Raw genomic sequence first — 24,994 nt, forward strand, 5'->3', positions numbered from 1 at the left:
TACAATAATCCACTTGTGTACAATGAAGTTGTTATGTTTGGGCTGGATATCTTGAAGCTGACTCTGGTAACAACAACAACAACAACAACAACAACAACAACAACAACAACAACAACAACATAATCACATGCCACTTCTTTAATGGGCATTCTAGAAGTTGGTGAGTAAAAAATGAAACATACAGCTTTATGGATCACATGTCATCGGTTCCCATTCGCACAGATCGATGCTCGTGCTGTTGTTCACTGGGTTGAATGGTTCAAACTCGATTATTTACAGATAATATAGCTGGAATATTGCTGAGTACGGCGTAAAACTAAGCTCACTCAGCTTAAGATTATTAACCTCTGGTTATCTACAATGTAAGGAATAAATGGACAAGGAGGCATTCAGGCGTGTGCCAGTTATGCAAGACCACATATATACATATACAAGTTTTTGTTAAGATCAGTCGGAAGGCCCTTACTTCGAAAATATATCCTTAGCTTCCATAATTTGACTAATGAACTTGACTTTTATTGTATCGCTACAGACTCGTTTGGAACTGAGAGCGTCATGTCATAATTTAGCTTATTGTTTGTAAGGCACCACGTCTTTTTGAAAATGAGTCTTTCGAGGAGCCATTATCGTTGATGTCGTCATCAGAGGAGAGGGAAGAAGATCGCGAAATGTTGGAAGTACTTTGCGAAAATAACGATCGAAATTTCTTTGTCTTTCGTTGATACGTGTATAAGTCTTCAAATATGCTTTGAACACAGTCAACGCTCTCTCTCACAGAAATCTCGTAAAATCTCGCACATCCGAGCTCAGCTGCCCTTGCCCTCCCTTCTTCCGTTGAGATCATTCTGTCGTGGCAACGGTCTGCTTGATTTCCTATTAATATTACAGGCGCACTTGAACACGTAACTTCCGGGAATGGTAGGCTTGTTGACTTCCGGTGATGACGTTTAGCGTACGAGTTGATGAGGAAACGAAGACGTGAGCACTCGTTGAAGCTGCATCTGTCAGCGATGGAGTACATGAGAATGTATGCGTCCGCCCAGCGGATGTTGTCCTCCGTACGGCTGTTCTCGTCCTGTGGCGAGAACAAATGTTATTCACATAGCATTGCCAAATGATAATTACATGTCACGGGAAACAAGACTCACCAATGAATTGAGAGATTCAGAACCTTAGGATAATCTAGACTTTCTTCATTTAGACAAATTGCTGAAAGTTCTGAGTGGACGGGGAAAGTGGTTCACGGACTGTGAGACAGAGTGGGCCAACTGCTAATAGCTGTTTCCTGACACATCGTCTGATATGAGCCACTATCCTGATGCTGACATCGGTGGTTTGCCCAGCTCACTTACTGTATATGGTTGTGTAAGGATAATTTTATTAATTTCAAGCCTTTTCAGCTCAATACCAAAAATATGTAAAATTATAGCAGACTATTTAGATGTGTATAAAAACAAATCTGTATTTTTTTCACAAGTGTATGACGGGTCAAGAACAGAATACATTACTCTTACATTACAAACAGACAGCTTGGAGTACCGGTGAAGCATGAATAACTTCAGACGTGGCTTCTTGTCACATCTATGATCGAATATGTATAGGTCACTGAGTATGTTTTATTTCATGGGTCAGACAGGGAAAATGAGATTTGATATTTTCTTCAAGTAAGACTCCAGAGTAACATATGAACTGCTACATATATTTTCCATATTCTTGGCTGTTAGGTCTTTGTTCCTTTAACAATGCCTTGAGTTAAACGGATGTTGTTGCCACGGTCAGCAATTTTCGAGCTGCCCGTATATCTGGAATCATGGTCATCACGGACTACATCAGACGTTGGGGGGACAGGGACAGGGGACAGGGGACAGGGGACAGGGGACAGGGGACAGGGGACGAATGTATTTAATTTGGTCATTATGACCACAAGACCACCATCGTTGTCAGCTCCTTCACGACCTGTTGATCCATTATCTTTACAAAATACTTCATATGATGTGTTTAATACCGGGACAAACAATAGACAATAAACAATAAACAATTTACAATGGAAAATATTGGTAGGTTTAATAAGGATATGATCTGAACTATACCGGTATTAGATGAGTGACGACCTCACAAACCTGAACTTCTATGTCTGAGATTAATGGAACACCTTCAGCAAATGCTCGGACATAACACTTATATCAACGAAATCCTATCTAATCTAAACGGAAAAAGCAAGCCCACGCACTGATTGGTCACCTTCAGTGACATGAACCTAACCTCTCAGAAAATGTCACAGCACTGAAGGTGTGGTGTGACGATCCTCTCGACCGAATAGTCTCAAAACAGGTGTGCTAATCTACTATATAAAGCTTCGAATAGTTTCTGCTTCTCTGCTTAAACATTACCGTGCTTTTACAAATCCCTAGAGAGTTTGATCACCCCCAGGAAACGATTACTCTCTCAACACCCTGTAAGGAGTTTTTTATCCCTCTGACGCCGCTCATGTTTGTTGTGGATCTCCCACCTGTCGATTTATAAACTTTTTTTAAAAAAGTGTTGTGGATGTCAACTTGTCACGTGGTTGTGAAAGGTTGCCGTTATGTTATAGAACGTGTGGTGACTGTACATTCAGGGCTGGTCCATGGCGTTTGCCTGTCGGTCATGCACGTGCTCAACACGCCCCGCGTTTCTTATAAGACTGTTATTTCATTGGTTCGGGCAATATTTGCGCGATCAAGAGATCAATGTTTGAACCGTTGTCCACAACAACTAAGTTCTTTGAAATGACCAGAAGATGCGTGGAGCATATAACATGCTTGAAATGGTAACCGTAACTGAACTATTTATTGCCGACCCTGCTTTAGCACATACTACCCACAAAAAGATAAAGAAGGCCCGTTGGACATGAGCCATTTACCTTGGATTCTGTGTTCTTTAACGTCTCTGAGTAGTATACATGAACTATCAACATGTTCAACGGTCAATCGTATAGAGTATTATCCATATATTACTTGGTGTGTCCCGTGAAAGAGATACTTAAAGGTAAAATTACGCATGAAAATATGTTATATAATGTGATTACTGGATTCCCGTATTATTATAAGCTGCCCTTTACCCTTCCGTCTCAGTGGCGTCAACATGGCGACGGTGTATTGCCTGTTTTGAATAACGGTTTAGTCGAAAAGTGTCATGAGGTGTAAATAGTGTTCAATCATCTAAACAACATACATTCATCTCTAAAGGACGTACCGTAGTCTCTGTATTAAAAACAAGGGTGAACTTTAGATAAAAGTTTGATCGGGTGCTCTGCCACAAAACAATAATGGAATAATAAAGGTTTAAGATGTCATTGAGCATAGCGCGTAGCGCTGAGGTCGCTTTGCTAAATTGTTCCGTGACCAAGAGATTAGTCAGGCTCATGATATTTTCTCAGCACTTAATCCCCAATTCTCTTTACCCCAATCAAATGTTTGACAACTAAATGTAATGAGGTAAAATCACTAGGTTCAGACGGTCTGGCGTATTTTGAAACTCAACGTCTTGTGTCCAAAGTCTGTCCAAAGTTTGGCCTTTAATAGAGGGAATACTGTTGCTATTATGACAATAAAGTTTACAAACCTGAGCAGCAGTGTCCAGAATTTCAAAGTTCATGTTCTCTCCCTCCACGTATCTAGTACAGCTGTACACCTTCTCTGGAACACATGTCATGCACAGGTGTCTGAATGTCATGGCATGTCACTCTGCTTGTAATGACATCACATCAAGCATTTAAATTATCACTCTGAATACCATTACATCCTATGAAGCCTGTGTGATACTATCGAGATCGCATCATGATATCATGTTACTCTGAATGGCATGACATCCTGACACTTTTAGGTGTTACTCTGTATGGCGTTTGTTAATTCAATCAGTAAGTAGTGACTGTCTTACCCCACAGTTTACAGTGTTAAACCTATGCCAAATTACAGATTGTAATCAGAGCAATTTGGGTCTAAACCCGCTTTGAGTGAGTGAATGAATTTACTTTTACGCCGCTTTTAGCAGTATCCAAGCCCTACCACGTCACATGCACCACAGACACTGAAGTTAAGCTACTTGGCAGGACAAGGTGGATAAAGAGTGAGCGAGCAATAACCCATTAAGATCAAGTCACTGCACGCCATGAATGAGCAACATACAGTGTATTTATGTGGAGAATCGAAATGTATAGTTATGTGCAACTAGACTCAACTAAAACCCATACTAGGACCACGACTTACCTAAGTACGGGTCATATTCACCGATAAACCTCCTCGTCATGAACCGAACCGTCAAAGCTGAAATTTAAAGCAATATGAAAGAAGGGCATAAACAATGGGGTAAATACCACTTGATCTATACCAAATTTTCGTTGTATTTAAAAATTGAAAGGACTGTCGGATTTGAGTTATAGTTAACCATATGTTAACAGTATGCAAAAGTAATTTGGGTAGTTACATGTAAACATGAATTGTTTTTATGAAGACAGGTGAAGATTTAAAATTGCAACCAAATGACCCCTGTCGAATATAAAATATTGATTGTACATGTGTTCCATTGAGAGCAAAGTTTTTGCTTTCAAAGATATCTAAGATATGCTGTGTATTAGAAGACATTTCTTAACACTTTTCAACTAAATTATCTTATTCAAATTCAACCTTGAAAAGGTTCCTTTCTGTGCTCACAAAGCGGTAATACAGTTCCTTTGTTTTACAATACTGTTAACTTCAACTATATGCCAGAATCAAGTGTGACGCAGCTTCTTCTCGTATACGTTGAAAAACGAAAGAAATTACACCATGGTTCTTACGGATGATCTACCAGTAAATAATAATAATAATAATAAAGGGATGTTATGGGTGCAAGGATCAACTTCTTATAGAGAAAATGATTTTGGAAGAGGCTAAAACATACCACCGCAACCTCTCCATGTGCTGGATAGACTACAAAAAGGCATATGACTCTGTCCCTCACGAATGGATTCTGAAGTCTCTTCAGTGTATTGACCTCTCTGAGCGACTACTTGATTTACTCAAGTCTTTAATGAGTTGCTGGTCGACTCAACTTGAGATGTACTCGCAAGGAGAGGTGCAGACTTCGGAATCTATTCCAATCAGAAGGGGAATATTTCAGGGGGACTCCTTCAGTCCTTTGCTTTTTTGTCTGTCTCTAAATCCTTTGAGTTTTCTGCTCAATAGGGAGGAAGGGTACCATCCCGGACCTCCTCAGCACAGATCTCCAACACCTCTTACTCATCTTCTCTACATGGATGACATCGAGCTCCTTGCCAAAGGAGAGACCAATTTGAAAGAACAGGTTCTCCTTGTCGAGTCCTTTTCTAATGATATTGGCATGACATTTGGGCTCGACAAATGTAATACTCTTCATTTGAAACGTGGCAAGGTAACTAATGATGGATCGGTCAAGTTACAAGGGGGAGGAGTTATTGAGCATCTTGTGGAAGATCAGGCCTACACTTATCTTGGAATGCAAGTTCGAGACAAGCTCCAGAATGCCCAGATTCAAGATAAACTTCGGGCCGAGTATAAATCTCGTTTAAAGAAAATCTGGAGCTCCGAGCTAAATGCTCGAAACAAAGTCAAAGCCACCAATACTTTTGCTGTGCCAGTCCTCTCCTACTCCTTTGGAGTAGTTGATTGGACAAAACAAGACATCCAGGGTCTTGACCGCCTGACCAGAATGATCATGTCAGATAACAGAGCACACCACCCTCGTTCGTCTCTTAATCGTTTATATATGCCAATCAATTCTGGAGGTCGGGGTTTGATTAATGTGGAAGCTCTTCATGACAGAATTTTATTGTGTACTTTTGCACATATTTATTTATCGCGTGATCCTCTGGTGATGCACGTCAAGACTCATGATGAAAGCAAGGAATTCCACAGCTATTTTAAGCGTGCCAGGGTTGTTGGACACAATCTGAAATTTGAAATTGATTTTGTTGATGGCGATGTACTGCTGGACGGTACAGTGATGGGAGTAAACCAGGTGAAGTCCTTCACCAAGTCTGCCCAGAGTCGCTCCTTTGTGGAGAAGCTGTCTGAGAAACCATTGCATCGAGTGTACATGCAGTGTGTGGAACAGATCAGCAATCCAAGCGACTAATTCGCCTGGATGAAGTCGGCTGGTCTCAAATGTGAAACTGAGGACTTCCTTTTTGCTGCTCAGGACCAGTCACTTCCCACTCGCAATCGCCAGAATGTTATTCTTAAAGAAAATATCAATATGAAATGTCGTCTTTGCAATCAATTTACAGAGACTGTCCAACACCTTGTCAGTGGATGCCCTTCCTTGGCACAAACAGCATATCTTAAAAGACATGATGGCATGGCTCGCTGCTTTTATTATCGTCTCCGCCATGCCTGTGGCTTTGACTCCGAGGTCCATCCATGGTACGACCCTGAACATGTCCAGGGCGTCCTGGAAAATGCCAACTACAAACTTCTCTGGAATAGGCCAATATACAGCCTGAGACGAATTCCAGCCAACAAACCTGATCTTGGCCTTTTTGATAAAGCCAATGAAATTATTTATATCATAGAATTTTCTGTCCCTTTTGACAGCAATGTGATTGGCAAGATTCAGGAAAAGCATGATAAATATGCGGACCTCGCCTTTGAAATGTCTCGCTTGCATCCCAAGTACACTGTCGTCAGGCTCCCCATTGTTCTCGGTGCCCTTGGTTTGGTACCTCCTGATCTCTTGGCGCAGATGAGGAGAGTGCCCGGGTTCTCCACCGGGAGCACAGCCCTTCTGACAATCTGGGTAATGCAGAAGGCTGCAGTGTTGGGGAGCCTTCATATTCTCCGAAAAGTTCTTGGTGGGTTCGACTAGGCAGTGTTTCCTGGGAGAAGTCCCATTCACTGTCTGGGCTGCGTGTAGAGGGGGCGAGGGCCCTGAGCTGATGATGAGCTTGACCAGCCTGACTGTGTCAGGATCACCCGAACCCTCTCTGCTGCATTTCAATTTTTAATCTGTAAAACATAATAATAATAACCGCGACTCTTCTCTTCGCTTTTGTCAAATTAAATGACACTGTCTCTGCCATTCGCCAGGTGGCCATAGGTTCGATGTCTCAATGGCGACCTTTCGCTTGGTAGCAGCACACGTGTTCTCGTAGCGTTGCCAAACTGCCAAATGTCTGTGACTCCGGATCACTGGCGTTTTCTTTCGTATTTGGCTGACATACTGTGATATAACTGAATTAGTTTTCAAAGAGAATTAAAAGGTATTCCGCCTCACAGCCTTCCTCTTCAAAGAGACGAGTGTCGTGTGTATCAACATGACACACGCGTGTTAACGCTGTTTATCTTGAATTATACAGCGGATATGAATTCCTTATAAGGAACATCCATTGATATAGTCTGTATTTATGTAATACTGTTGGAGGTCGGGGGAGGTAGTATGGGGAGGGTCGTTATGTAGTGAGAATTATCAAGCAATTCATATCATATACATGTACCTGCATATCATTACGTTTTCACTATTAATGTACATGCATTTGTTAAAATGTTCGGGTTGGCGTCGATGGCAAGAAAGAAAAGGAAACGTGAATTTCTTTGGAAAAATATTTTGTTTGTTTCTTGTTCATGGAGGCACTGTAGACCGTCTAAACCTTGATTCTAAATGTCTATCACAAATGAATAACGACTCGCCTTTAACGACTGTGTTTAATGTAATTTGATTTTGTTTCGTTTACTGTTTAACGCCGCTCTTAGATATAATCCATATGATTATGTGAGGGCGGTCTGTAAATATTACTAAATCATCGAGCCTGGACGAGAGAATCCAGTGATTGTTTTATTAGCATCAAACGGAGCAAAACAAAACAAAACTTTAACTGCATTTCAGGCCCTGAGACAAGGGTATATGATGATCACAGTGATTATACAAATATATAAGTTTTGGTGCCGGATGGCATAACGACATGAAATAGACCGAGCCACAGGGTCCAGTCACCCGATCCCATTGGTCATCTGCTAACTGTTGCTGGACCCGAGAACAATCAGGTCTTCAACAACCCAAGCTAGTCGTAAGGGCGACTAACGGGATCGGGTAGTCAGCCTGTACTGACATGTCAAATTGATCGATGGATTATCTGGTCCAGATTCAATAATTCACTGGTCGTTGCCAATTAGTTGGAATGTTGTGCACGGCGTTAAACAACAAACAAAAACAAACCCCTAAAACTGTGGTTCCCACTTTGAACACCCACCAGTGTTGGGCACGATGTAGCAGTTACTGTCCCAAAAGTGTACATATATTTGTCAGTGAAAGAAAATCTATAGAAATGTGAACTGATCAGCTACGAAACAGCTAAACTAACAGCTTACATTCAGTATTTGCATTGTCGGCGTAACACAACATGATCCTTACGCAGTGAGGGGAACTGAACTCTGTGCGGCAATGTAGTTCGTAATCTGGGCGTAATATTGCGTGTGCGTAATCTTTCGAAAATCTGTCAACGCCTTCCATGCTGGTATACGACTGAATGTGATCACCACAGGCTTACACGTTGGTAGCCCGCTTTCCTATTTACCTGCACAGGTAACATGCAAGTTTGCGTGCTGATGAGCTATAAGGCTTTGTCAGTAGTTTGTTTGTAATTTGAGGAATATTGTCATGGGCTTGGTATGACTTACGTTAGGGCATTTACATTATGTGCTCTTAGGCTTAGTGACATGGAGACATGTTTTATAATATATATGAAAGTAAGAACAGTGTCAGTATGCTTCTAGATATGTATTATTGTTAGGTGGTAATGTTCTGATAGGCACAGGTTTGAAAGAAGGTGAACATAAACTGGGTTAAAAGAATGGATTGATTTAAGTAAACTTAATCGCAATCATGATGTGAAAGACAAATCTACAAATCGCAGATAAAATTAACAAGCGCAAATATATGGAAAAAACCGCCAAAACACAGTCAAATGAGAGCATTAACTAGATGTAAACTTATAAAATATTAATCGTCTTTCATGTTTCATGCTAGCTGTAAGCTACGTTTCTGATAATCACAGATATTCTAGAGTGAAATACATTTCCCTGTTTTGCTAATTCGCCACGAAAACCAAAATGTCACCAGTCTGCTTAATGTGAATAGCCAACTGGTGACCTTATCAAGACCTGATTGTGTGACCTTAAAATGGTAGAGAGTGGATCAAGGAACAGGACTCCAAACGTCATGAACTTCAAAGTAGGTGTTCTTACTTACCTGATTTTCCCACGCCGTTTTGACCTAAAATGACAATTCGGAAGGGTCGCTGTTTGGCCACAATAGAAATCTTTCTTAATATTTTCGAACTTGAAACCGGCGAGGACATCGTCCCAAAGTCAGCGAGCATTTCTCCGCGATTCTTACTCTCTTGCCAAGTGCAGGATCAGTAAGCTAATCGGCTCACGATTTGGGCATTTACAGACCGGTTACAAGTTTAGGAGAGATCGGAACGGATTACGCACCACTTAGGAGTTGGACGAATGTTTTTCATAAACGGGGGACACAGGTTGAGATTCCAGTTTCACGCGAGCTGCCTTGAGAAAAGTACCGTTATATTTATTTTCGTTATCCACATATTGATCACTTTGTACAACATTTGTTAAAATTATGTTCAGGATTCATGTTTGCAATTAGTGATGTTAATACCTTCGTGATACTCCGACCCCTATTGTACGTAACAGACTCGCCCATGTTAATATCACAGTGAAATAGACTAGCCCTTGTCAATATCTAACGCGACAGAGACAAACAACGGCATGCGGGGTTCGTACGGACGAGTTTGGGGTGATACAATGTTATTGGCCGCAAACAAATTTCCGTTAAGGAATGTAACACGAAAAACAATTAAATTTGATTTGAATCCCAGCGTGGACAAACAGAGTCCGACACAGGTTCCGCTATTATGTTGTGTATAAACTAATTCCGCGGGGTCAAATGAGGTTAATGAGGTTGTTGGTGATAGCGTCCAACATTGTCTTAATTGATTGCTGATTTTGATAGAGTTTTAATGTTAAAATGTCCCATTCTAAACACACTTAATTTTTTTCTAAAAAAATAACTATTGTGAAAAGTTAATATCTTTTAATTACAATATTTTTAAGTGCCATGTACACGTGTAAATAATGAATATCCTGTGATAATAATGTGTCTATAATTTGTTTATATTTGTTTTGTTAAACAGCACATTGGATCGTCCATAAATTATTTAAATGGATGTTTGTTGAATATTCATTCAATATTGGTTATTTGGGAGATTTATATTTATTTGTTTGATGTAAATTTGAAACTGTTTTATAATTTGATAGCACTCATTTCCACTCGACAACTCAAGTGGCCTCTATAGGTTTACACTTGGGAATGATGATAAAGAGGAACCCCTAGTTTCACTTGTAATATCTTTGTATGGAGGTTGGGTGTGACCCGGTTCAGAAAGGCCCTAGTCAACCTTGTGCTAGCTAGGGCCCGATTAATTACAGCCATATAACTTGTGACTTTTCCTCTGAAACATCATCTATCGTTTACTCAATAGCACCGAAATAGAAAAAAAGAAGTATAAACTGAATTGATAATCGCAAAAACCTGGTAGACGTGAGTCGTTAAGTGAGTGAGTAAGAGAACGAGTGAGTGAGTGTGTGAATTTAGGTTTTACAGCGTTTTCAGTAATATTCCAGCAATGCCCGGTGGGGACACCAGTCATGGGTTTTACACATTGTACCCATGTTGACGTTGAACATTCTGCTGCACCTTTAATGATTGAGAGATTTTTGCGGTGCGAATACAGATGTTTGTTGCATCGGGAAGGCAAGCATTTCCGAATGTACGTATTTGTACTTGGAGAGATGGTCCATGTCAAACAAACAACACATGTCAGCAGCTTTACTCAAACGATGGCGCCACAGCACATGAAGTTTGTCTTATCCACTTGCAGAAACAGTATTTGGTGTCCATTTGTTTATTTTGTTCAAGGTTATAATCTTCAGTCAAGGGTTGTTCACTGAAATGTACTGACTCCAGCCTCGGGATCACAATGTTACAGTTTGCCATGATAAATCGAATTATCCTGTTGTACCTATTGCCTAACCATTCTGATTTTATCCCGAAAAGCCCAACTAAATAGTTATCTTCATGTAAGCTGTTGTTTGAACAGTACACCGTAGTTGATGCCTTGACAGGTCGAATTCGGTTATGTCGATTACCCTGTTGCTCTTCTGACCCTGAAAATTCGTTATAACCAGTTGTCTATATTACCTTGACATGTCGAGTGAGTGAGCTTATTTTTACGCCGCTTGTAACAATATTCCAACAATATCACGACAGGGGACACCAGGGTAAGGCCTCATACACTGTATGCCTGTAGGGGATCGAGCCCGCTTTAACCACTTGGCTACCACACTGCCCCTGATATGTCGAACTTCCAAGTTAACCATGTTAAATTGTTGCTCTGGTTTAGTTTCTTTCGCCGAATCTCTCTGTAAATAGATCCTCGAAGGTTACATAATACATTAACACCCCAATTGGCTCTTGTTCACATTCCGTGTTTTAGTGTGGAATTGCACCCGGTTTTAAGCCGTGTTTTGCGACCAACCTACAAACGATTAAATGTTCTTGCAAATCCACAAAGGCTTCTGATCATGTATACTTGCCAGTAGTGGTTGATATAAACCTCGTCGCGTACGTGATAAGCTTTCTGGTGTTGTCGTGTCGCAAGAAGAGCGATAATATGTCTGTGCAGAGTTGCGGCCCTTAGGTGTTCTAGATCCCTGTTAACGATGGATGTCTGACAAGATGAGCATCGAGGCACCTATGGCAATGTACCTTGGAGAAATGAGCAGGATAAACCAGTGGCTGACTGCATAAAAATCGGTGAGACGGAAAATCAGACGGGTCATATTTATTTGCGGATCTGACCGCCATTTATTCGACGGCGTCACATGTATCTTCTGTAGCTTAGACGAAGCGGGACTTTTAACGCAATCCGTCTGAAATGCTGACAGGCATCAACCCTTTCTACAGTAAAAGTCACTTTCTACGTTAAGTCATCGTTTGACGATCAGGAGTACACCGTTTGAATAAAGGCCATTACCTTATAAACCCATGAGCAAGAAAGAGTTGATTAGCACGAATGTTGACGTACTAATGATTAGCGAATCGTGGCTGTCAAGAAAAGGTATGAATAGTGTTTAAATCAAGCGAATATAATAATACAATCTTAGTAAACGAGGGCTGGTCAAAAAGTACTAAGCCTACATAACTTCTAGACTGGCGACACCAACTAATCTTAGGAGTGTCGTTGGACAGTGTTCTTCATCAGCATTTACAGTAATTTTACTGAAATAGATCAACTAGTTCGAAAGCAACAGGTGCATGAAGCATACTGGGGTACAGTACGAGTATAGAACATACGAGTATAGAACATACGAGTATAGAACCTATTGACCAGCGTTCGTATGACAAGTTAACAATCCCAGTTTCCTTTGGCAACCTTTGAGAGTATTTGAAGTCAAACCTGAAATCTTTTACATCATTATAAAGAGGAAAACGTGATTCTTTTTTCAGACATGAATTTAGCCAGCGCAAGGCGTAATTGGTGTTTACAACAGTTTAACCATCAAGAAGACGAGTTACCATTCCCTCACAACATATCGCAGATTAATATCGAAAATGAAAATGAATCTATTGTGTAATGAGAGAGAATCAGCTTGTGCAAAGGTGGCCAAATAGATGGATTCATAATCATTTTGTTGCATCGCTGAAACATATCCAGTTTGCACAAGGTATTTGGCGACTTCAGTTTGTTAACTTTCTGAACGAGAGCCGTACGTAAAATCCCAAGGAGACATGCTTTTCGAAACGTTAATCTTGTGCGACACGTGCAGGGCAGCTTGCCAACCCCAAATCTGCCACACGCTCGAGCTGTCATCAGACGGACATGAAAGGGATTTGACGTCCAGCGAGGTAGGTGTTTTCCTTATACAATTGTATATTTCATTATTATTTACGGAACAAATCTGTCAACATTTGGCTTGAAGCGAACTGAAAACAGATACGGTCTTGTTTGAAAATGCCCCAAGGAGTGCCATTCCCGCTCGTAATAAACTAAGAGCAGGCTCAGTATTGATCTTCAGCATTATGAGAGACGACAGCCTTCTGACTGGACGTAGAGGGTTACTCGTGATGAAAGTCAGTATACTGTCTAGTACACAATAACCAACTAACCGTTCTATACAGCCTGAATATAGCTGAGTGATGTGCAAACGTGAGGCGCAAAAAGCGTGACATGAGCTGAAATACGTGAGTGCACATGCCTCCACATGTCAGTTCACCTCAAGAAAAAACAAAAGCAAAAACAATATATATAGATCTATGTATATATAAAAACAACTGCGTCCAACACAGCATCCCCGTATTTACTTTGTGTATTTAGCAATGAAACGTACGAGTATAAATTGCTTGCGCAAAACCTCAGGATCACACGTGTGGTTGTTGCGCCGACGACAGTAACACCACCCTTCAGTCACTCAGGACTGGCTGATGTTCTTTACAAAAAATGTTCGGGAAACGTTTAAACGTTTACTAAAGTAAAAGCTGAAGAATTAGACATGGCATGTTTCACTGTGGGAGTTACTACAGCTCATACTCTGACACATATTTAAGTTGATTATGTATATCCAAGTACCCGATCCACAAAGCTTTCGTAACGTTACGACCTGTCGTAACTCTATAATTTATCACAGGCTTACGAGTATCGTAAAGCTTCGCGGATCGGAACCCTGAAGTGCATTGCCATTTATTATTGACAACAGAGTGGCCATTTATGTTATTTATTCAACAAATATTTCTTTGAACTGAAGTGAGTAATTGAATGTTATCTCTATTTGTCAGTTCTCATCTCTACGTAACCTTTCGTGTTTGTGACGAATGACTAAAAGCTTTTAAATAGATTTTCCAAGAACAGTTTGTTCCTTTTGATTAGAAACAAAAATAAAGATTTCAACTGCTAAGCGTAAATAATTTGGATCATGGTTCTGGCGTACTCTGTTGAATAAAGTTTGATTCCGATCTATCCTGACACACAATGATATCCCAACAGCGTTGACAGACAGTGATATCCCAGTAGCGTTGACACACAGTGATATCCCGATAGCGTAACATGTACAGCAGAAATCACTCTGTCATGGGAGTACTGTTGTTTTTCGTTTTCTGTTGAAACCTTGTAGTGACCATTGCACCAGAGGTAAAATAAATCTTGAATCAAATGTCAACACATTACAACGTTGATGATATCTTACTGTTTGACAAGTATTAGATGAGCCAGCACAGTGAACGCGCTTATGACAAGCAGGCGGGGCAAGCAATCTGGACGACTACACTTGTTTGCTACAGGTCGACTGGGGAGTAAGCACGAGCAATACATGCTGACCGTGGCGTAAAATCAACACGTGTTTAACACGTGTCTCGTAGAGAGATTTCGTTCGGCGAAACACCATCACGACACGATTCGCACGAGGAAATTGAAGTTTTCAATATTTAGACGACAACCAGTTTCCCTCTTGTTTCAAATGGAATGTTCTGGAGGGGGTTCCCATATATGCAATAATTGGGGTCATTTGTCAGGTCATGGCTCATCTAATACTTGTCAAGCAATAGCACAGACGCTGAATATATATGAGAGGGGTGTAAGTCAATACACTTAGGCCACTACCTATTTTGACGATGTTAAAGGAATTTTGTCTTTGAAGGTCAGTGTACATCCTCGATATCTTCAGACTATACGGAACGTATACCATGGAGATATCGGGGATGGTCAGTATATAGTGTACAGAATATTTGTTTGAAAACTTAACATAATGAAAGGAAGCGGCGGTAAAATACTTAGATAAGGGAAGTAACTCTTGATCTCGGGAGTTACTTCCCTTGCACCAGGTAACACGTGGTAGAGTTTTGCCTTACAGCTTTTCTATCCCAATGATAGGGACAGATGCAGCTTTTTGAGGAGGGTGAGGGTGGAGTGGGGACGGGGTGTGTGTCGGGTGGGAGATGGGGGCGTAAGACAGTTCACACTAATGAGAAAATGGGTCTGCAGACCATTTCCACCCCGACTTCCATTGGTCATTCAACAAAATTTAAGGACAAAAATGTGCGTGGGTTGGGTGGGAGGTTGGTCCACTTTTTTCAGCTGTGCTGAAGTCGTTATAGAAATCGGTGAAATGATGGTTACGTTGCTGACTTGACTGATGCACGAATGTTTTCGTATCCCAGTTGCAGTATTGCTTAGATAAACAAGAAGCAAAGCTGAGCAAGACTTATAAATTTTCTCTTAGGGATATTTGCACAGAACGCGTTAACGATTCTGAAGACCAACGTCGAATATATTACTAATGTTTTCTTTGAGGGGAGGGCTAGCCTTGTTCCAAGGCTGTACTGAACGCTAAGACCCACGGATGTATAGTTATTCTATAATATAAAGAGACTATAGTCAAGATAAGGAAACAGTAAGTTATTGCTTTTTCAGAAAGTACCATTTCAACTATTAATGATTACCCTGGTGTCTTGTGCAAATGTAGAGGAGCGCCAGCGTGTGTGGATGGGTTCCGCGACACAATCTCCACACTTTTCACTCTGTTGAACTACTGGGGTTTGTACCTGTGCAGTCAGCAGTATCACAGTTGTATGACGGCGAATGTAGATACTTGAGCCTGAACTTGACAATCCAGTGACTGACATCACTAGCATTGATCTACAACTGGATCTGTCATGTCAGTGTCAGGCCACCTGGTCTCATTAGTCATCTCTTAGGGTAAGTACTGGTTACTGGAGACCAGGGCCCCGTTCCTGAAAGCAATCGTAGCGCTACGATATTCGCAATTTCAACACTTACGTCTGTAGTAGCGCTACGATATTCGTAACTCCAACACTTACGTCTGTACTAGCGCTACGATCGGCTTCAGGAACGGGGGCCCAGTGCAACGGGAATGAAAGGGGTAGAAATGGCGGCGCCCGTCGTCATATGTCTTCTCTGATAATGAACAGCATTAGCAGTGGGAGAATTTTAGTTCCAGGTGTTGGTGTGGGCGTGAGTGCCTTGTAACACATTTTACAAAACTGAAGTAAATGTATCGTGTGCCCCACAATGAAGCTGACGAAGTCACCTTTTGAAGGATTGCGTTTGCATCAAAGACATATAAGTAGCCATTTTTCATTGGTAAGCGTTGGAACGGTTCATCACACCCTGTAATATGAGGAGCAGTTCAGAAAGGCCGTTTTTCATGGGTTTTCGTAACCCTTGCTTGATCATTTTAGAAATTTATGTTCAACCCAGTTGAATGTTCAATATATCTTAGTTTTACGTCTCCGACAAAAGAGTTACACCTTTCATTGTTTATAATGTTCAAAAGTAAATAGTATCGGAACATCCCTTTTCAGACCACAATCTCCATGACAACATTTACCTTTCAAAATGGTTAATGAGCATCCGATTCATTCACACTATACTTAGTTAAAGAACACCCGGTTCATTTATACTACTTAGTTAAAGAAAATCCGATCCATTTACTATTCAGTTAAATAACCCCTGATTCAATTATACTTATTAAAGAACACCTGATTCATTCATACAACATAGTTACATGTGACCCGATTTGATCACATTACTGTTTGTTACGCTTTGATCACATTATCACCATGTCATGGCTGATTACATTTAGTGATATCAAAGCACCGGGTTTTCTTCTGTTCCGTTAAGTGTAGCATATTTCAAAACACATGAATAGGGTTTTTTCTCCAAAGATGATAACGTTCGTACATGATTAATCACACAACGTACTTATGTTAAAAGTGTCACGTCAGTTTGTTAACACTCTGGCCTGTTGCTGAAGCTATCGCTTCCACAACACGAATACGTTACTGTCTCAGTGTCACTTAAAATTAATTAAAGTGTAAAAATAAATGCAATTTAAATGGAAATTTGGTCCAACAACCCATCTCGGAACACTCACTTATGGGCACCCCTCTAGAAGTGTGGTAAAAGCGATTCAATCCCCGTGTCTACATACAGGCGGGGTAAATTCTCTGCAACATGCCGATTTCCAAGCACAGGTCGCCGTCTCCTACTTATCGCCATCAAACTCAGGTAATGACACGTGTAAATTTCACATTTAGCCTAATTCATTTCAGATGTTAATAGCAATGTTAACAGTACCGCAAGTATGTATGTACACAGTCCACTGACGCTATCTCGGGGGACATCCCGCCATCCGCCTGCATGCCCAGATCTCCAAAATGTAGTAGTGAGGATATGACCTTTCACCTGAACCCGGCGAGTTTTATTGTCAAACCGACGCGTCTTTTCTCAATAGATCTGACGAATACAGAGACATGTCACGGCATTTTGTTTAAACATGTCTCCGAGTTTCTTCCTTTAGAATAAAAACTTACACTGATCAATTACATAACACGTGTGGAGGTATATCCAGCTGTAGCATAGTTCAGGGACTATGTCTCTTGGCCATCCGACCTCTCTCCATTGGTCGTTTTCAGAATATACAGTTTTAATCTAGAAGTGGTACTGGTGGTAGCCTAGAAGTGTTTTGTTTGGGAGTTTAGTAGTGCAAATAGTAGTCTTGGTAATGGTTGCAAAAGTAAAATTTAGTTCTATCAGCAGTAGAGGTAGTCGAGGTAGAGATAGTCATAGTGGTAACGCATCATTCAGCAATGTCAGTCTGAAACTATTCGAGTCTGAACCGGAGGCTGACAGCGGCAGCAGCAGTAGTAGTAGCTTTAGCAACAGAAGTAGTAGCAGAAGCAGCAGTAGTAGCTGTACCAGCAGCAGCAGTGGTAGTGGTAGTCGTAGTGGCAGTGGTAGTTGCAGTGGCAGTGGAAGTCGTAGTGGCAGTGGTAGTTGCAGTGGCAGTGGTAGTTGTAGTGGCAGTGGTAGTTGCAGCATAATAACTGTTAGCAGCAGGATTGAAAGCGTTAGCAGCAGTACCAGTGTTAGCAGAAGTAGTAGCAATGTTAGCAACAGCAGTGATAGCAATAGCGAAAAGCGTTAGCAGCGGTAGTGAAAGCGTTAGCAGCGGTAGTGAACGCGTTAGCGTCGGTAGTGAACGCGTTAGCAGCGGTAGTGAACGCGTGAGCAGCGGTAGTGAAAGCGTGAGCAGCGGTAGTGAAAACAATGTTAGCCACACCATATGTATAGTGGTTCGTATTATTTTGTTCCATTAATAACAACATAGTCACATAACAGTTAATACAGAACGAGAAATCAAGACAAACCACAGTTGGTGATCATCTCAAATCAACATTAGCTGTTGAAAACCTAAACAGTTGCCTGAAACCTTTACTGGCTGAAGTACCCAAGATTGGAAATGTTTGGCGAGTAACTGCAAATCCTTTTTTCTCTGAAACTTGGTTGCCAAAATACAAGTTGGATTGTAGGGTTATTTGAAACAGACAGACCCCACTGGAATCATAAAATCGTCAAGGAGATTCATTCGGGAGAGTTTGGTGAGATGTAATTTTGAGAATTGGACTCGATGCTGATTTCGAAATGCGGTGTATGCTTTCATTATCTGATGACCAAAACATGTTAAAAGATGGTATTTATGTTACCCTGTTTGTTTTTGAGTGACTGTATCTAATGCTGTGTGTGAGTGAGTTATCCGTGTTGATAATTGGACTGGCGAAACAACTGGCACTGGTATAAGCTTACGTGTGCGCGCATGTTTGCTATTTATTTGGGAGTGCAATAACGTTGTCAACACGTCTAACCACCGTTCACCTCATCTCCAGCTTCTGTTTAAGTTGGTGTAATCGGTTGTTTAGAGAGTCTGTTGACATTTTGTCTCTTATTTATCTTGGATTGTCCTTCAGTAGACAATACAACTAAAAAGACCCTTCAGAAGCATAAGCAGCCCAGGCCTACCACACTAATGTAAACGTGCTTGACATCTCCAATTACGAAAGCCTATGAATTCGCAAGTGAACTTGGTTGCAACTTCCCCTTGAACGGTATTTCATTTATCTCAGATCTACCTGCTTTATGTGGGAGGGGAGCCCGGAGTACTGTAGTTGGTGAAATTAATATGTTGGTATGTTGATTCCAAACTCGCCGCCATTTAGCTGGAATATTGAGGCGTAAACTCACTAACTCACCCCCAAACCGAGAGGAATAGTCGAGGGATTCAGGCATTCAGACTCTGCAATCAAGTCAGTCTACATGCCTGCAACGCAGAACCATGCATTTCTCCCGAAATGTAACTACATAAACAAGAGGGCACCTTACGATATACCCCTTGCTCCCCAGGTGTCCATCCAGAAGAAGTTTGTTTCTCCAACCCTCGAAAATATATTTAAAGCATATCAAACTAAGTCTTTACAAGAATTAAAATGGACTCAGTTCTCTCAAATTGCGGTTTGGTGTTCTGTTTGGATTTAGCTGTCGTTTGTAGATATTTTCAAATGCGATAATTTTATTTCTAGGATTAGATGCAACATTTGTTTATGGGATTAAATGTAAACATCCTTAACCAAATTTAAATCATGTTTAAACTCTCAAACATGAACACATACAGACTGTAGGCTACGAGGAAGCCCCGATGCCCACGTGTGCCTGATTTACTGTTATAATACTAGTATATTTCAAGTGTCATGGCGTCAATTAGCACAGAAGGCATTGTACAGTAAATAACACTGTTACACGCGGGGGTTATGCGTACTTCAATGTCCATTTCACCATTAACACGTCCCCAGCTGAGACGCGTGAAAGGGCTTGCTATCTCACATTGACACGTCTTGTTGATTTCATGCTGATTTCAGCCCCACTGCCAATCAACCTGTCACTCTTTCCTCGCGGGAATGAACGTTGTTACTTACAGCGGGATATATGTACATTTCACCGTTACGAAATGGACAACTGGGGATGTACGAAGGATGTGCTATAATAGGGAGGGGATTTAGGGGCTGAGTTAAGTATCTGGTGTCACACTTCATGTAGATTGCATTCAGTCAAGTGTAAGACTGACATTCCATCATCCCAGCAGGGGATATATATAAGCTGGCTAAAGCTCCGACAACTGTCTAGCAAGGTATCGTTTGTCTCCTATGACGTTTCATAACCATTTAACATGTGCGTAATGTAGAGAGAGGGGCTATAATTTAGTACCAAAAATAAAGCTTTTGAATGCATTTAGAAGTGATACTCAAAACGATGGAAATTTTGTGGATGCCATCTTCATAATATGAAGAATAGGGCGTTAAGGAGAAATAGTACACTCCGAAACGTCGTGCTCTCATATTACAGAAGTTGGCATCCATACCTCTCCCAACCCCTACACCCACCACCCATGTTTTTTAAGAATGAATATCAGCAAGATATAATAGTGTTTACTTCACATGGGGACCAGCTTCAAACCTTCAAAAGAACTGAGAGAAATGTTATCTTATTTATCGTTTAAACGACTAACTAAAAAAATTAATACCCTATACTGCTGACGTTTCAGCCAGTGTTGGCTCATCAAGCCGTAGACAAGGGGTTCGATTCACAGCGATACAATGTGTAGTTCGTTCGTTGTTTGCACAGAATAATATTTAAACCACACTGCCCCACTCTTAACCTCATTCAGTAAGTATTGATGTGTAGATGTGTGCAATCAAAAGATTTTTAAACAGTTTAAAGTTGAATGAATACACTGTATCACTGGTTAAAACCATGATCAACCGATCTGTATCAAGTGGACGTAATTGTTTTGACCGCTTTAACAGGTTCTGTTTTACCACGCAATATTCAGAGGCGGGTGAATTACATATAGCACACGAGGAAACCACGATATATATTTGCTTTGAAAACATCTAATCCAAAAAGTAATATTTTTTATATCTGCTCTTTTGAACGTCGTTACACGTATAGCAAGACGTTAGACTAACCAGTTTGACATGCATTTCAGACTGGCATATATACATGTTGATAGCACTAGGTGTCAACGAATCGATCAATTGCTTAAGTACATGTTGTCAGTGTCATGTATATAGCTGCCATTTACAGGCGTTCGTTCCCACATTGTCACACATAGAGGCGTGTTTATTGCACAAATTGCTATTGTGATTGTTCCCGCCACTCGACACCACCTACTGTGGCCTCGCTCGGGATAAAATGAGAAAATAAACATCAACAGGTCCCCCGACAACTTATATATACCTCTTGTGATAAAGTTGGTGTCACGAATAAAATTATTCTTTTCAAGGATGTTCTGATCGACAAATGAGCTGTCAAAACGGAATATGATTGCTGTCGTGTGTGACGCATTAGGTGAAACGTTATAATCTATGCGTGGGAAATATTTGGGGATTAGATAAATTAGAAGCTCGAGCGAGTCGTGTGTGTTGAGGGTAAGTATACATGGTTGGGATGGTGTCTGAAGGAATATTGTAGATGGCGCTGCATGTATAGCATAATTCCATGGAACATTGAGTATGGTTTGTCACAGTGGGAAGTTAGTAAAGGGTCTGTATATGTTGAGTTGTGGTGAGCTGGATGGAGTTATGTGGAGATGAGTGAACATGTCAGCAGTTTTGAGTTGGTGTGAGCTGTTTTGAGTTATGTTGATTTGGGAGGTTATGTGGAGTTGTGTGTCTGTGAGGTTAGATGTATGGAGTTGCGGGGAGATGTATGAACATGGGGTGAAGTGTATCTTGTTGTGGCTGTGAGTTGTATGGACATATGGTGAGATGTATGGACACGTAGGGTGAGTGAGTGAATTCGTAATAAGATATATGGACATGTGTTGAGACTTACTTTCTGAGGCATACTGTGTGATGAATTGTATGGACATTAGATGAGATGTATTGTGATGTGCTCTATGGACATGTGTTAAAATGTATGGACACGTGGTGCGATGTATGGACACGTGGTGCGATGTATGGACAGGTGGTGCAATGTATGGACAGGTGGCGAGATGTATGGATGTGGTAAGTTGTTTGGAGATCTAATGAGCTGTACTGATATCCGATGAATTGTAGGAGATCCGTGTCGGTCCATGTCCATCTGATGAGCTGTGTTATGGAGTTGGTGGGTTGTGTGGAGATACCGACGTGGTCGCGCAGTGAGGTTTTTCATGAAGTCATGGGTTTTAGTTGCGTGTACATGAATGTGTGGCAACGTGTATGCTGTGCCATTTGAATAATATGAACACAACTGGGTCCAAAATCCAGTCTGAACATAACTGGATTTTCCTGTGGTTTCAGATTTAAGCTTAAGATTTTTATTCATGAAAAATCAGATGCACAAAATGACATTGTAAAATTCATACCTGGTTTACTCAGGAGTACATGTAAATTGTCAACAAATGGGTGCTTTACTTTATGGCTGTTACTCTTTTTTCAATCAACATACAAATAATTCATCCATCACTAGAACTAAGACGTTATCATACTCCATGTAAAATTACATTGTTTTATGTTATTAAAAGCCAAAAATATATTCATGTTAAAATTAGAAAAAAAAGCGAAGGAATATTACAGAAAGTGTCCTATAATATATTGAACTGTTGCGTAAAATTAGAATATTATGCATGTAATTCCGTCTCATACCGTATGATTTCCCCCATGCATGTTGTCATGGTTACCCCTTGTTGATATCAGTCTTAATGACAGACATGAAATAAACATGTCATAAAGCGCATGGTTTTCCCACATTGTTAATATCAATGGTTAATCACTGCCATGGTTTTTTAATAACGTATAGACCAAAACTGCCAAGTGCCAACATAGCCCTGGGTTCATAACCGCACTGCCCTCGACAGTGAAATACCGAAGTCTTCCTCTAAAATGTATGAATAATTAATTCGAATATTTTCAGTGCGCGAATAATGAAAGAACCGAAGTGACCCCTGTGTCTGGCTGTGCGTCGTACATATGGGTGTCAATGGAGTGACGAGGGTGGGAGAGACGGCGGATAGGGGGTGGAGGTAAATTATTGACGTCCTTTGTGTGGAAAGTGAATAATGGTATTGATTTGCCGACATAGTTAGCATGCGTATTAACGTTTGTGTAACGTCAGTGGAAAAGGTGTAGAATTATTTATGGTATCATGAAACATTTCTGAATTTTTATATAAAACAATACTATATATTCAAGCAGTATTTTAAAAGAACATCCATTTCATCTGTTCATTTGGCATGGATCCATTTCAGTTCTTTTGCACATTCTTGTATGGCAGTAGTGACTCAGTGATGACTTTCTTTAAACAACAACTGTCCCGGAAAATCTTGGGAAAATCATTGTCATCAAATTTTACAAAAAGTATTAATAATTCGCAAGACACGCTTGATGTGGTGAAAATAATGTGTTTCGAGTGTAAGATGCGATCTCATGAATGTCTTGCTTTTTAGATCATGTACTTTATTTTTTTAATTTAATTTCAAGCGAAATCACAGTCCTCATGACGTTTGTCTAACTTATACGATAATGTATACCATTAAACAACCAGTAATGGATGTTCCATTTTCGAGCATGCCCCTAGCCAAGCCTATGCATATGACAAGAAGTAATACATACCCATACATATGAAATGCGTAAAAGACGATTGAATGAATTGTCATATTTTCCCTTAGTTTCCCTTCATCATCTGTTTCCTCCTTTGCTTCACCATTTGCATTTGATCAATCGTGTACTTCTTTTAGTGGTATATAACTGAATGCGTTTTAAATCGCAATGGTCATAAATTTACAAAGATAGATAATCAAACAAACAGAAAACAACCCAAATATATTATCCTTAGTAATTTCACGGACCATTACACAACAGAGCACCTGTTCTTAAGAAGTTTCCTCATCTTTACTCCGTTAATTTGAGCATCATAAGAAAGTAACCTTACTTTTAGTCAGTTCCAGGAAAAGGAACAGAGCGATATTGCGAGTGTATCTATCAATAATGTCGTACAGTGTGAGTGTAATTCGAAGGTCAAATGGATGTCTCAGTTCACAGAGCGTGTGGTTAGCTAGGATCAGTCAGTTACCCGGATGAAAGGATTCGTCCAAAAAGCAAATATTTGACCGCCGGGCCTCGTCTCTACAAAGAAATGGTATCTAACGCCATATTTGCTGATGAGGGGTTAAAAGGAGCTTATTTCTTTATACAGATAGCTCCAATTCTTCGACCCTATACAGCAACACACAGTTTCTTCTTTTGGCGATTGTTTTCAACAGGCCATAAAGATTTTTTGTTATTTCTAGACAATGGTGCGACATTTTTGAAATCGGGGGACGTGTTCATGTGTCGAGACCTGGGGATAAACGCTGAATTATTCTTTGTGGTCAAAGGTGTAATTATTTTCTCAAGTATTTGTTCATGGGGACATATTCCCATGCTTGATGTATTGTAGAGCTTTGGTTTCAACATGGCGATTATACTGTCCGTGTTCGAAAATTGTTGACGGCGATTATTATATTTGTGTTTACATTGAGTAAATATGAAGTGCCAGATACGACTGTGGTTTGAAAGCTATATTTCATATGAAAGCTTTTCATTTCGGTATTTGACGTATGGTTGTAATGAAATCCATGCATGGTTTAACAGCTTGTGATACTGGGATATGGTGAAGCCCATCAATTCGACCCGTGAAGATCCGGGGACGAATTGTCCTACAGCAAACCTATGCTTGCCGAGGCGACTAACGGGGTCGGACTTTCATCCTCGCTGACACGTCATCGGTTCCCAGTTGTGCAGATCGGTGCTCATGGTTTTGATCTCTGGACTCGACTATTTCCAGACCGCCTCCATATTGCTGGAATATTGCTGAGTGCGGCGTAAAACTAACCTCACTGATTCATTATACTCGATTCTTTTCCACTTCCTTTATTAATCAGTCCCGGAATGGATTGACAGCTAGTTCTAATACTAGCCATATACTCATGATATGGCATAACGCATTAACTATGGTAATCCGACCAAAGATAGAGGTGCCATTAATACAGACACA

The 24,994-nt window shown here is 40.6% G+C and overlaps 1 protein-coding gene across 1 annotated transcript; it reads right to left on the reverse strand.

Moving 5' to 3' along the window:
• Positions 1–123: 123 nt before the first annotated feature.
• On the reverse strand, positions 124–9,395 carry LOC137287424 (ras-related and estrogen-regulated growth inhibitor-like). The gene is made up of 4 exons (XM_067819694.1): positions 9,241–9,395; positions 4,248–4,304; positions 3,604–3,677; positions 124–1,075 (listed from the first exon to the last, which is right to left on the reverse strand). The coding sequence occupies exons 1-4, from the start codon at positions 9,368–9,370 to the stop codon at positions 566–568; spliced, it is 771 nt and encodes a 256-aa protein (XP_067675795.1). The 5' UTR covers positions 9,371–9,395; the 3' UTR covers positions 124–565.
• Between the last annotated feature and the right edge of the window lie 15,599 nt (positions 9,396–24,994).

This window comes from Haliotis asinina, chromosome 6 (genome assembly GCF_037392515.1).
Source record: "Haliotis asinina isolate JCU_RB_2024 chromosome 6, JCU_Hal_asi_v2, whole genome shotgun sequence".
Taxonomy (NCBI): domain Eukaryota; kingdom Metazoa; phylum Mollusca; class Gastropoda; order Lepetellida; family Haliotidae; genus Haliotis; species Haliotis asinina.